At 36.7% G+C, this 12,508-nt stretch overlaps 2 protein-coding genes across 2 annotated transcripts; one reads left to right on the plus strand and one right to left on the minus strand.

Annotated features, from left to right (window-relative positions):
* The first annotated feature begins 985 nt into the window (after window positions 1-985).
* On the plus strand, window positions 986-4,011 carry LOC125216216 (protein SOSEKI 3). Its single transcript, XM_048117874.1, has 6 exons — window positions 986-1,157; window positions 1,486-1,767; window positions 1,861-1,930; window positions 2,033-2,148; window positions 2,266-3,148; window positions 3,303-4,011. The coding sequence occupies exons 2-6, from the start codon at window positions 1,560-1,562 to the stop codon at window positions 3,607-3,609; spliced, it is 1,584 nt and encodes a 527-aa protein (XP_047973831.1). The 5' UTR covers window positions 986-1,157; window positions 1,486-1,559; the 3' UTR covers window positions 3,610-4,011.
* Window positions 4,012-8,924: 4,913 nt separating this feature from the next.
* LOC125209259 lies at window positions 8,925-11,242 on the minus strand. Its single transcript, XM_048108865.1, has 3 exons — window positions 10,280-11,242; window positions 9,131-10,147; window positions 8,925-9,065 (listed from the first exon to the last, which is right to left on the minus strand). The coding sequence occupies exons 1-3, from the start codon at window positions 11,240-11,242 to the stop codon at window positions 8,925-8,927; spliced, it is 2,121 nt and encodes a 706-aa protein (XP_047964822.1).
* Between the last annotated feature and the right edge of the window lie 1,266 nt (window positions 11,243-12,508).

Genomic DNA, 12,508 nt, shown 5'->3' on the forward strand with positions numbered 1-12,508 from the left:
TCGTGTCATAATAATAATAATAATAAATAACTTTAATTTGAAAAAAATCATGTAATGTTATTCTTTCTCACGTTGGTTGATTAATTAACATATAAACTTAATTAATATAAGAAAGTAGTATAAAATAGGCCGTGCATCACACAAAGATTGATACTAAGATATTGGTAGACCCTTTTTAATTACATGACAAGACACACCTCACATTGTATATTTATGATTGTAATGTATTTTGACCGATAAAATTATTTTTGCATATCTCTAATACTATCAATGTATTTGTTGTTGTTTTTCTATGTTTTGGTATGTTGCACATTCTTTGATTTTTACGCACACATATCTTCTTTATTTGTACTATTTTACTCTTATTAACTCATACTATTTGATCATTAGACATACATCTTCTCTTTGTCGTTAACTTTATTATTTTTACTCCTCTTAGATCATAAATTAAAATTATATAAAATTGTAGGCCGAACTTAAAATGTTTCATTCCTTATGGAGCAGTAAATTCTTCATTTAGTACGAAACAAGATAAATACTACTCCTATTTATGTTTTTGTAATCTTCTATGGCCCGTGCATAACACGGGTATTAATACTAGATAGAAAAATCGAAGGATAGATAAATTATTTACTATAGTAGTCAGTATTTAATTTGAAGGCTATAATAATATTTTTGTAATGATATTTATTAATAATTTGAAAAAAGAAATTCTCTGATAGTAAAATGTACAATGTTGTTTTACGAACAATGTGACCTAGAAAATTTATGAATCAACTTCAATCTCGATGGATCAATGTGGTAATAAGAATTGAAAATGATTTGGGCACTTGTATCAAAATTTAAACATAAGTTATCGGCAAATAAGAAAGTCAGACCACAATTATAGGCCGAGGCAGCAAAAAATTGGGCGGGCTGCCAAAAATGAAACAGAAGCTCCTCCCCTTGGAAAACAACAACAAAAAAGCTCTGAATTTGTATGACCTGACTCCTGAGGCATAACGCCAAATCTCCCCCCTCCATCTCCATTCTTCAGTCCCTTTCTCCAATCTCTACTGTGTAGTCACACATCACTCTCCTCAAGCTCTGTCGCCAACACGCAGTGCCCACACTGCTACATTTATTGTGCACTGCCCCATTACCTCCGCTTTCTCCAGGTTGCCACACTTCGCCTTTTCATGCTTTCAGAATTTTCAGCTCATATACCTCACCATCTTCTCTTCGCCTTCAGTTTTTGGCTGTTATTTTGGTTTGATTACTATCCAATTCCAACTCCATTTGGTCGAAAATTATGGTTTGTTTTCTTGCGAGACTATTGATTTTTGGACGTTTTCAAGGTTTTGGAGCTATTATAGTTCATGTCTAGATCTGTTAAACGTTAAACATGCGTAAAGATTCATTTTTTTTTGTTAATTTCCGGCATTGGCCGAGTTTGGGGATGTGATGATTATGTAACCTGAGATTCTTAAATTTCAACCGCTGCAGTTGATTAAATTGAAGGAAAGCTTTAAAGGGTAGTGGTTCAATATCAATTTTCAACTGCTTTTTGGTGCAAGAGAATGGAGAGAACGAAGAAATATAGGCAACTGAGCCCAGAACGGGCCAAAGTGTGGAGAGAAAAATCGCCCAAGTATCACTACAACCAGCTGCCGCCGCAGCACAAGCAGAAGGTGCCTGTAATTTACTATCTATCTCGAAATCGCCAGCTCGAGCATCCTCATTTCATGGAGGTCACCCTCTCCACTCCAGATGGCCTTTACTTGAGAGGTAACTGTATGCAGCTATGTTATAATGTGTTTGAACACAAATGTTTATTTGGGGATTGTGTTATGAAATTTGACAATTGTTTGTTTTGTGAAGATGTAACTGAGAGGCTTAATGCTTTGAGAGGCCGAGGCATGGCTTCGAATTACTCCTGGTCCTGCAAGAGGTGAAAATGCTTTATGCACTTTCTTTTCATTTGTCATTGCAATTTGAATGCAGCTCCTCTTTTGGGTTGTGAATATGTTTTGAGGGTGATTTGTGGATGTAGGAGTTACAAGAACGGATATGTATGGCATGATCTTTGCGACGATGATATAATCCTTCCTGCTCATGGGAATGAGTATATCCTCAAGGGTTCAGAGTTTTTTGATGATTCCAATTATGGTAAAAATATGGCCTATTTTGTGAATTCTTTGCTGATTTCTTGAGATGGAGTTGTTGTGATTATTTCCTAATTTCATGTGTAGTCTGACTTCCTAATGATGAATGCTTGATTTGTAGGTAACTTTAGTCCTGCTGAGACTGTCATATTACATAATCAGAAGGCACTTCCAGAGCCACCATGTTCAAGAAGCCAAGAGGAGTCGTCATCTTCATCTAGCTTGATTGACAGGGCTACAAAGACTTCTCAGGAGGATGAGTTATCGCCTCCTGATCAGCGTCCTCATTCCTCTTCCGTGTCTCCTGAATGCAGCATTGAGAATAATTCATCGTGGAATGGCTCTATGAGTGTTACAGAGTATAAAGTCTACAAGAGCGATGGTTTTGCTGATGCTTCCACTCAAACTGAGGATAATGTGAACAGAGGTACTACTAGAGCCCAGCTTTCTTGTATGAGAGGTGTGTCAACTGATGATGGACTAGTGGAGCCTGAAAGTAGTGGAGCTTGTCCTAGACTAACTCCTAAAGTAAAAGCCAATCCACAGATTCACAGAGATTTTGTTTCACCACCTCCTTCTACATCCAGTGCTTCTTCTTCAAGTGGCAGGACCGACACCTTGGAATCTCTCATTAGAGCTGATGCTAGGAAGCTCAACAGCTTTAGGATACTTGAAGAAGAAGACTTTCGATTGTCATCCCATTCTAAACTAAAGGCTTCAAATATGATAATGCAACTGATATCTTGTGGTTCAGTATCTGTCAAGGATCATAGCTTTGGCCTAATCCCGAGCTACAAGCCAAGGTTCTCACACTCCAAATTTCCATCCCTGTTGTTCTCAAAATCATTAATGTTGGGAGAGCTTGATTGCCTGGCAGAGAATCCTCGTCTTATTGGCATGCCTTTGGAGGACAAAGAGTACTTCAGTGGGAGTTTGATAGAAAGGAATATGATGAAGGAAGGTGCACCCAAATTAAAAAGATCATCTTCGTTTAATGCTGACCGGTAAGTCCTCTTATCTCAGTTAACACTCATATTTTCAAAGGAGTTAGCGCAAGTTCAAGTCTCTGTGGTTTCACAATGTATGTTGCTCTTCTATGGTTACATCTTCACAATTTTGCAGAGGTTTTTGAATTGAACTAACTTTGGCTCTTTACAGAAGTATCAAGCAACTTGATTCTATTGAAGACAAAAATGAGGGAGGTTCCACTCGCACAAAGTGCATCCCAAGATCAATTAAAGTCGCTCTGAGCAAGCAGTCGAGATATGACTCTATGCGGTCCCCTGTTTCAGAGGGACCAAGAATCTCATCCGACGGAGTAAGGAGTTCAAGAGCATCCACACCAGCCTCATCGAATGGTGGGAGCAAGAGAATCACTGAGCCACTCCCAGGGAAACATTTGTCTAACACATTAGATTCTTCCAAAAATCTGAACAAGAATGTGATCCAAATTGAAGAAAGTTAAATGCCAATTGCAGACCCTTTTAGCATACATAATTCAGTGTCAAGTTCACACTGCTCTCTTCCTCTTCATGTAGGTTGAAGAAGTAATTCGTCTCCATTTTCTCCAATAGGCTTACTTCAGGAGCTCGGGTTGTAATTCAGTCGAAAGTATGTTCTGACAGTGTGGGTAGCTCATAATGGACATGTATGAGACTTAAAGAGATGGAAGACTTATCACACTATTTTCTGAATGAATTGTTCACATCGATGGAACCATGGTTGAAGCCTTTTGAGGTGACTCTTCATCTCATGCATAAGCATTTTTGTTTTCGTGGAAATATTTTCGATTGAATTATGTTGAATCTTCGACTTTAGTGTCGTTTTTGCTGGTAAGAGTTAAGGCAGGCCATAGGAGTACCGAGTACCAGACATGCCTCAGAACATGATATATTGATATTTACACTAGGATGAGTTCATTAGTATTCTACTCCGTTTCAACGAAGATGACTCACTTTTCTTTTTGGTTTGTTCCAATTCCCAACCAAAATAACTCATTACTAAAAATAGAAACACTTTTATTTTACTTTATTCTGTCTCTTTTACTTAACACACAAAATAAAATTGGATAAACTCTCGTGTCTGCCCAAGGAAGGGGTCATCTTCCTTGGGACAGAGGGAGTACTATGTTACCCTAAAACTGAGATAGAGGGAGTATCATTTTAACATTCGACAATCACATAGTAGTATTTCAACTGAAAGGTTGATGTCAGACAAGATACATAGGATGCTGCATTTTGTTTTATTCAAAGAATTTCTGTATACTGTTTATTTTGAGCTAAAAGTCTAAGTTTAGATGGTATTTAATGAGGAAGCATGATTGTGGATACTTGAGATTCTGTATGTACCTTTGGCTGTTAAAGAGTAGAACACGTGCATTAAAAGGGGGAAATACTGTTGGAGAATGTGGCGGGATTCATAATTTTTAAAGTTTTAAAGTTTTTGAAGGGGAAGGGTATTTTAGTAAAAGGATTGTGTCCAGCCATGTGAGTACATACTTATTAGAGAGTGGTGACAAAAATAATTTGTTGTACACTGATAAGAAGAATATTACAAAAATAATTTGTTGTACACTGACAAAAAGTTTTTTAAAATTATTTTTATTCTTATTGTAATCAAATTTTAATTATGGTAATCATCTATATTATTTAAATTTTTTTAAAATCCTCCTTGCAATTGAATTTTCTCAAAAACAGTTGCAATAAAATAAAATTGAATATGCATATTTATTTGAGTGAATTACATAAATGGTACTGATATTTCACTTTTCGCACGTAAATGGTACTTGATCTTTATTTTATATCATTTTTGGTATCTAAAAATCACATTTTGGTACCTGATGCAATTTTCTTCTCAAAATGCCCTTTAAGCAAATATATTTTCTCATTTATGTCATAAAGGGTATTTTGAGCAAACATAAAATTAGTACCAAAAGTGATATTATAATAATATCTTCTCTCATTCTCCTAATTCTCTATACTATTATTATTAATCAATATTAATATTAATATTTATTTTTAATATCATTCAAATATACTTAAATATAATAATAGTTATAGTTATATTTAATTATTATTGTTATAATACTAAAAATTGATAATAATTAATAAATAATTATAGTATAATTATATAAATTATGAATCACATAATATTAATAATTATTATTATTTAACATTAAATTAGTAACTAATCAATATAGATTATTATTGTTATAATACTAAAAACTGATAGTAATTAATAAATAATTTTAATATAATTATATAAATTATGAATCACGTAATATTATGTAATAATAATAATTATTATTTTATACTCCCTCCGTTCCATAGTAATAGGGGCGTTTTTCCATTTCCGTCTGTTCCATAGTAATAGAATCATTTCCCTTTTTAGTAAAAGTCAACAACATTTTTCCACACCTACTTTACGCTCTCTTACTTTTTTCTATCTTCATCTCTTTACCTTTTTTATTTTCCACTTTATTCTCTATTTACTTAACTCACCTAAGACAATTTTTCTTAATCTCCGTGCCGAAAAGTTTTGCCTCCATTACTATGGAACGGAGGGAGTATTATAGTAACTAATTAATATAGCTTTAATAAAAATTTAACATTGTGAATTCTATTTCATAATGATATAAAAATTTGAATATTTTTAGTTAGGTGTTTCAACCTTAAAATGATTATAAAATAATTTAATAAAAAATGTTCAATTAATTTAATTACTTTAAATAATTAATTTAATTAGGTATTTTATTTTTTATTTATATTATGAGTGCAATTAGATGTATGTATAAATCACTAAAAAGAAAGAAGAAAAAAGAAGGAAGAAGAAACATAAACTAAGGAGAAAAAAGATAAAAGAAAGGAAGATAAAATACTTAAAAGAAAGAAGAAAATGAAGAAAAAAGAAAGAAGAAGAAACTAAAGAAAATAAAGAGAAATAAGAAAGGAAGAAAAAATAATCACATATTTGGTACTCCTTCCGTCCCAATAAATATGAAACATTTGGTTTTGGGCACAAGATTTGGTACCTAGGGTTATTTTTGTCACTGAGTACCAAAAACGATATAAAATAAAGATCAAGTATGTGCGAAAGTGAAAGATCATGTACCATTTACGTAGTTCACTCTATTTATTTAATAAATAGTACTCCCTCCGTCCCAAAAGAATTTGCATTTTGAATTTGACACGAGTTTTAATGCAAAATTGATAAAGTAAGAGAGAGGTAGAGAGAAAAAGTAAATAAAATATTGTTAGTGGAGATTAGGTCTCACCTAGAGAGAAAATAGTTTTTAAAATTAGAAAGTGCATATTCTTGGACGGACTAAAAAGGAAAGAATGCATATTCTTATGGAACGGATGGAGTAATGTAGTATTTCACGTAATTCTAAAATTATCCAATAGATATAGACACTATAATTGAAAATAAAAGATCTTATAAATGATTTAATCCTGAAAATATAATTATTTTTAATTCATACTAATATTTAATAAAAAAAAATCAAAACCAAATATTTTTTTTAAAAAATAGATGAAAAACCAAATATTTGCAGAGCCCAATCCAACCACTTACCAAGTGTGCATAGGTTAGGAATTAGGATGGTAATGTGAGGTGAAATTCTATGCACTTGTAAAAGCATGGAGTAATTTGTATGAATAGTGGATAGGTTTATTTTTCTTGGAAAATGTTGGGAAGCAACTTGTTGGTGGCTAAGACCATCTCTAACAGTACTATAAATCCTAAAATGCAGTAGAATAATACCTCCAACAGTACTGCAAAATCAATCCTATTATAGATTTTTGAAGAAAAAATACATATATTTAGATTTGTACTAAAAGTATAACAAAAACAATTTTCATAGTTTGAATACTAGAGCGAACTGCACCAGAGGGCCCTAACTTTTCGACTTGTTTCACCGGATACCCCTAACTTTAAAAAATCCCACCAGAGGTATCTAACAAAATATATAATCACAAACCTTGTGTTTTTTGCCATTTTTCGGACGAAAATGCCCAAATTGGCTGAAGGGCAATTTAGTCTCTTTACGAACAAAACCTGCATTATTCTGCAGCCCTATTCTGCACACCTACTTACTGCAATGCAAGCAGATGTTAAAAAAGCATAGACTCTATTTTTCCATTCTCCTATTTTCTTTCTTATTTTCCTCTCTAATAATTTATGTTCTTATTCTCCTCTCTAATAATTTTTGTTCTTATTCTCCTTGTGAACCCCAAGCATCACCATACCTAACTCGACCTTCTTACTTCTTCTGTTTGTTTTTTGTAAGTTGTAAAGTTTGCGATTTTCCTTTCCCTTTAGACTGGTAGATTGATTGGCGCCAGCGAGTTAGGGGTTTTATTTGCAATTGTATTTGGTAGGGTTACGGTGGTATCCACATTTTAGGGGATTTCATTTGAGCGAGCAATAGTGATTTGTTGTTGATGTTTTTTAGAATATCATTCAAATTAATTTGCAATTCTTGGTTGAATTTTATTTTGGCAAGTCAAGTCAGGTTTTGTAGGGTTACAGTCGGGCTTCTGGAATTTTATTTTGCAATTCTTTGTTGAATTTTATGGTTGTTGGGAGTTGGGCATCTGGAATAATGATTTTATGTTTTCTGCTATATTTCGGCGACATTGCAATGCTGATCTGGAATTTGTAATGTTGAATTGAATTCAGGTCGTGTTGCAATGTCTTCTTCTTCTCAGTCTTTCGGGTCAAGCTTCAATTGGAATTGGCCTCGTCCCGAAATTGTGAATTGTAACCACGATCTTGAGGCTGAGCTTGTGACATCTAGGACGGCTGCTAACCCGGGTAGACGTTACTATCGCTGCCCAATATGGAAGGTTAAAATCATGTATTTTTTTCGTTTTTCCATTATTTTTGTTGGCAGAAAGTTTAATGACAAAGTAGTATGCAGGAAGATGATTGCAAGTTTTTTCGATGGGTTGACGCGGGTCTATCCCCAAGCCAAGACAGTTACTTTCAGAGAGTGAAACTTGAACGAGACCAATTCGAATCTGAGCTTAGAGCCAAATCGCTACTTGAAGGTGTTCTGCAAGAGAAATTGCGCATGAAAACCGATGATTTTGAAGCCTTGAAGTTACAACTGGCCATGAAAACTGAAGAGTGTGAAGCATTGACACTACAAATTACTAAGACAACAACTACTTCCCGAAAGTTAAAGATCACAATCTTGTTGTTATGCTTTGTAATTTTTCTACTGTTATAAGCTATGTTGTGTTTTCTAACAAATGACGAATGAAGTTACAGGAAGTTAAGTATTATACTATGACTTCAATCTAAATCACGATTGAAGTTTTTCAAGAATGACTGAAATCACGAATGAAGTTACGAAACTATGACTGAAATCACAAACTATGTCCTCAATTGAAAAAACCCCGACAAAATAGAGTAAGTACTCTATCACATGCCATCAAAATATATCATCAATGCCACCAAAATACTAGTGTAATTTGCTACAAATCACTGCCACAAAAATTAACCAAAATACTAGAGTAATTTGCTACAAATCACTGCCACAAAAATTAACCAAAATACTAGTGTAATTTGCTACAAATCACTGCCACAAAAATTAACCAAAATACTAGAGTAATTTGCTACAAATCACTGCCACGAAATATATCATCATCGTTAACATACATATCATATAATCACTGCCACAAAATATTAACCAAATCCAAAAACCACTAGTTTTGTGACATACGAACACTGAAACCATCCCAAACAAACACCAAGTTTTTAGAGCAGGTAAGACAGTCAATCTTGATCACCGCGGCGGCCACATCGCTGAGGATGAGTCCTGGCCCTGGTCCACTGAGGCTGAGTCCTGGCCGTGGTCCGCTGAGGCTGAGTCCTGGCCCTGGTCCGAGTGCTAGGTCCCGGATCCGAATCATTAGGCTGCAATAATATATATCAGAAGTGAGCGTACGAGTGGAGAATATAGTTGTAGATGCTTATAGTACCTGTTGGCATTTGCGATTGTTTGACGATTCAGGCAAAGTACTCTCACCACTCTCACGCGACCCAACCTCAGACCGAGCATCTGTCCGAGGATCATTGCTGCATGTCCTCCTATTATGACCTTCCTGACCGCAACGACGACATTTCATCACGAAGGTTCGTCGCAGTGACTCACCTCCGTCCGCATGAAGACGAATCTGGGGCTCCTCACGCCTCAGTTTCTTCGGCCTACCACGCTGTCGCTTTGACCTCGGGGGCGCCAGTTCCAAAGAACCGTAAGAACTCTTCGGCCAGTTGTCCACCCCATTGATTGGGTAAAGGACATTCTCGTACAGCATGATCATTGTTGACTTCAAATAATAACGGGAGACGTATCGCATCACATCCTCGCCATTCTTGTTGATTGTTGCAATAGCATGAGTGCATGGGATTCCGGTTAGCTGCCACAATCTGCAAGAGCATGTAAAAGAGGACATGTTGACAACATATTGGCCAGACGGCCCTGTTACTTGGTACGAAGACTCTCCATTCCATGTAGCCCTCCATGATGAAGCACGCGAGTACCACTTATCCACAATCTCCTTGATAACAGGAGGGACTGTGTGGTCGTAGCTTTTGATCCACTGACCTCTGATCTGAATCCATTCCATCTGACTCGTTCGAATGTCCTCCAACATGCTGATAATTGCTTTCTCTCGAGCCAATGTAACTTTCGAATTGAATGTCTCACAGATGTTGTTTAGGAGCACATCACAACAAGTATGTGGAGAGAAAAATGCCTTCACCCACTTTTCTTTGGGAGCAACTCCAGAAAGCCAATGATGTGCTTGGGGATACTCGGTTTGCAAAACATCCATCTTATCCACATAATGTTCGATGGTGGTACTCGCGGCAATCTCCCACAATCGCTCTTTAAAATTTTCCCCGACGAACCTCTTCTTGAAATTGTTGTATATGTGCTGAACACAGAATCGATGCTCGCTCTGTGAGAATTCTTTAAGAATCACCTTTGCAAGACCCTGCCCATCGAATGGAACACAAACATTATCACAAAATCACATTGACCATACATAATGTATTAATAAAATCACATAAAAAAATAAATCACAAACGAAGTACATTATGTAATAGTGAAATCACAGTGGCCATACCTTTTGTTGGTCAGACATAAACACAAATCGTGGGCCATTTGCATGCAATTCAAGGTCCTCAGACAAGTATTCCACGAACCACTTCCACTGGACATAACTCTCTGCCTCAGTCACGGCCCAAGCAATCGGCCACCAGCCATTGTTGGGATCAATTCCCATTGCTGTCATGAGCTGTCCTTTGTACATTCGTCGCAAGAAACAAGTGTCGAAGAATATAATTGGCCGACATAACTGCTTCCATCCCTTTTTCAATGGACCTAGACAGCAGTAGAACCTGAGGAATCTCGGACCCACGGCGCCAGGATCCCTCGAACTCTCATACTGTATATGTACGCTGGAATCAGGGTGCGTCCGCTCCAATTCGGCTTTGTAGTAGAACAAGTTTCGATATTGGGTAGCCGCAGAGCCGAAAGTGCCGTCCAGTGCGTGCTCTCTGGCCCGATATGCCTTCATCCTACCTATCTTAAGCCCAAAATCTTCATCCACACATTGCCGTATAGCTGCAAGTGGAATGTGAGGGTTGGCTTTGATCTTCTCCATGTAACGCTCGCCTAGCCACTTTGCCGTCAACCACTTCTGATCCAACACTTGGGAGCATGTGTGCGCATGATCGCGTTGCATATTCATCACCACATAATCATGGCCGTTGTGTGATTCGAGCTTCCTCAAATAAACATACCACTCACAGCCTTGCCCTCTACAAATCGCACGAAGTTTGTCGCCGTCATTTCTTTTCACGTGCACCCGCCTTCTGGACATTATTGCGTACTGCCTCAACACGTCATAGAAGAAATCTCTATGCTTAAAAACATGACCAGGCTTCCACAACGGAAGCTCATTAGGAAGGAGCTTGAACGGGGTATACTTTATGCCTCTCTTCTTGAAACCCTCCAAATCTTTAAGGTCATCCATATCTTGTAGCTCGTCCACAAGTTCTTCCTTGAAAAGTGGGTTATCTGTCATGTTCACTTTTCCACATATGGCGAATACTTCCTCCGCCTTTTCTCCCCTGACCCCGGCTGGTATTCGCGTTCACCCGTCTGGTCGACAGTCTCTGGCTCCTGATTCACATGTTATTGCTGGAAAATGGATTCGTAGTATGAAGTAAATAGCTGCTCATCTCGGCACATATGTGCCAACATATGTGCCAACGAGATAAAATGGTCAACCTCCTCATCTTCATCATCAGTCGGCGGTCCCTCGTTATGGAGATGACAACCGTCCGGAACGTAATCAAACGATGGAATGTATACCTCATCTGGAGGTTCTACTTCTGGCCCATCATGTACTTCCGATCCAACCCGCACTTCGGGTCCAACTTTAGCTTGTACTTCCGGTTCAATCTGCACTTCCGGTCCAGCTTGTACTTCTGGTCCAGCATGTTCCACATCACGTTCAAATCCGTGCATTAGCAATTCATCCGAAATCTCGTCGATAATGGGAACTTCCGACTGCGGTTGACATTGAGCTTCGTCTGAAAAATCCAGGGTCGGCTTGTACACAGTGTTGTCAACTGCCATGCATTCTGGTTCGTCAATGGCTTCAACATGTTGTACATCTTGGCTATGAATTGATTGTCCCATCTGATTTAAACACGAAATCACAAATTAACACCATACATACAACATAAATCACAACTGCAGTGCACATGTGTGTGCTAACCTCTGACACGTTTTCAGTGTGTTCTATTGGTTCAACCTCATGTTGTAATGCTTGGTGGGTGTGATTTGATTGCCCCATCTGACAACTTTACTTTCTATGAACTTAAAATCCAATTCTTAAATCTCGTACCCAAAAGAAACGTCTCGCTATAATAAATTATGATTTTTATTTGTTTCTAAAATATGAATAGTCTTCAGCGACCTTAGCCATTTATTTTGTTCTAAATTAGAGTGTGTGGTGTTTTTATAATGCATTCTTTGTGTTTTTATTTTGAAAGAATATGTTAAATATTACTATCCCCGTCTCTTAAATTTTGACACAATTTACTATTTTGGTCCGTCCCTGAAAATTTGACACACTTTATTTTTATTATTTTTGGTAGTAGGACCTCATATTCCACCAACTCATTCCTACTCACATTTTATTATAAAACTAATACTTTAAAAGTAGGACCCACATGCCATCAACTTTTTCAACTCACTTTCCATTACATTTCTTAAAACTCATACTGGGTCAAAGTATGTCAAAATTTAGATGAAAGGTACTAATAGTCTATACTAAAATTAA

The sequence above is a fragment of the Salvia hispanica genome, chromosome 3, assembly GCF_023119035.1.
Source record: "Salvia hispanica cultivar TCC Black 2014 chromosome 3, UniMelb_Shisp_WGS_1.0, whole genome shotgun sequence".
NCBI classification, from domain to species: domain Eukaryota; kingdom Viridiplantae; phylum Streptophyta; class Magnoliopsida; order Lamiales; family Lamiaceae; genus Salvia; species Salvia hispanica.

Coding starts and splice junctions, on each gene's coding strand:
- LOC125209259 (XM_048108865.1), bottom strand. CDS start 11,242: ATGACAGATAACCCACTTTTCAAGGAAGAACTTGTGGACGAGCTACAA. Junction 10,148..10,279: donor TTATGTCTGACCAACAAAAG/GTATGGCCACTG, acceptor TTCGATGGGCAG/GGTCTTGCAAAGGTGATTCT. Junction 9,066..9,130: donor ACAATCGCAAATGCCAACAG/GTACTATAAGCA, acceptor ATATTATTGCAG/CCTAATGATTCGGATCCGGG.
- LOC125216216 (XM_048117874.1), top strand. CDS start 1,560: ATGGAGAGAACGAAGAAATATAGGCAACTGAGCCCAGAACGGGCCAAA. Junction 1,931..2,032: donor TACTCCTGGTCCTGCAAGAG/GTGAAAATGCTT, acceptor TTGTGGATGTAG/GAGTTACAAGAACGGATATG. Junction 3,149..3,302: donor TCTTCGTTTAATGCTGACCG/GTAAGTCCTCTT, acceptor GGCTCTTTACAG/AAGTATCAAGCAACTTGATT.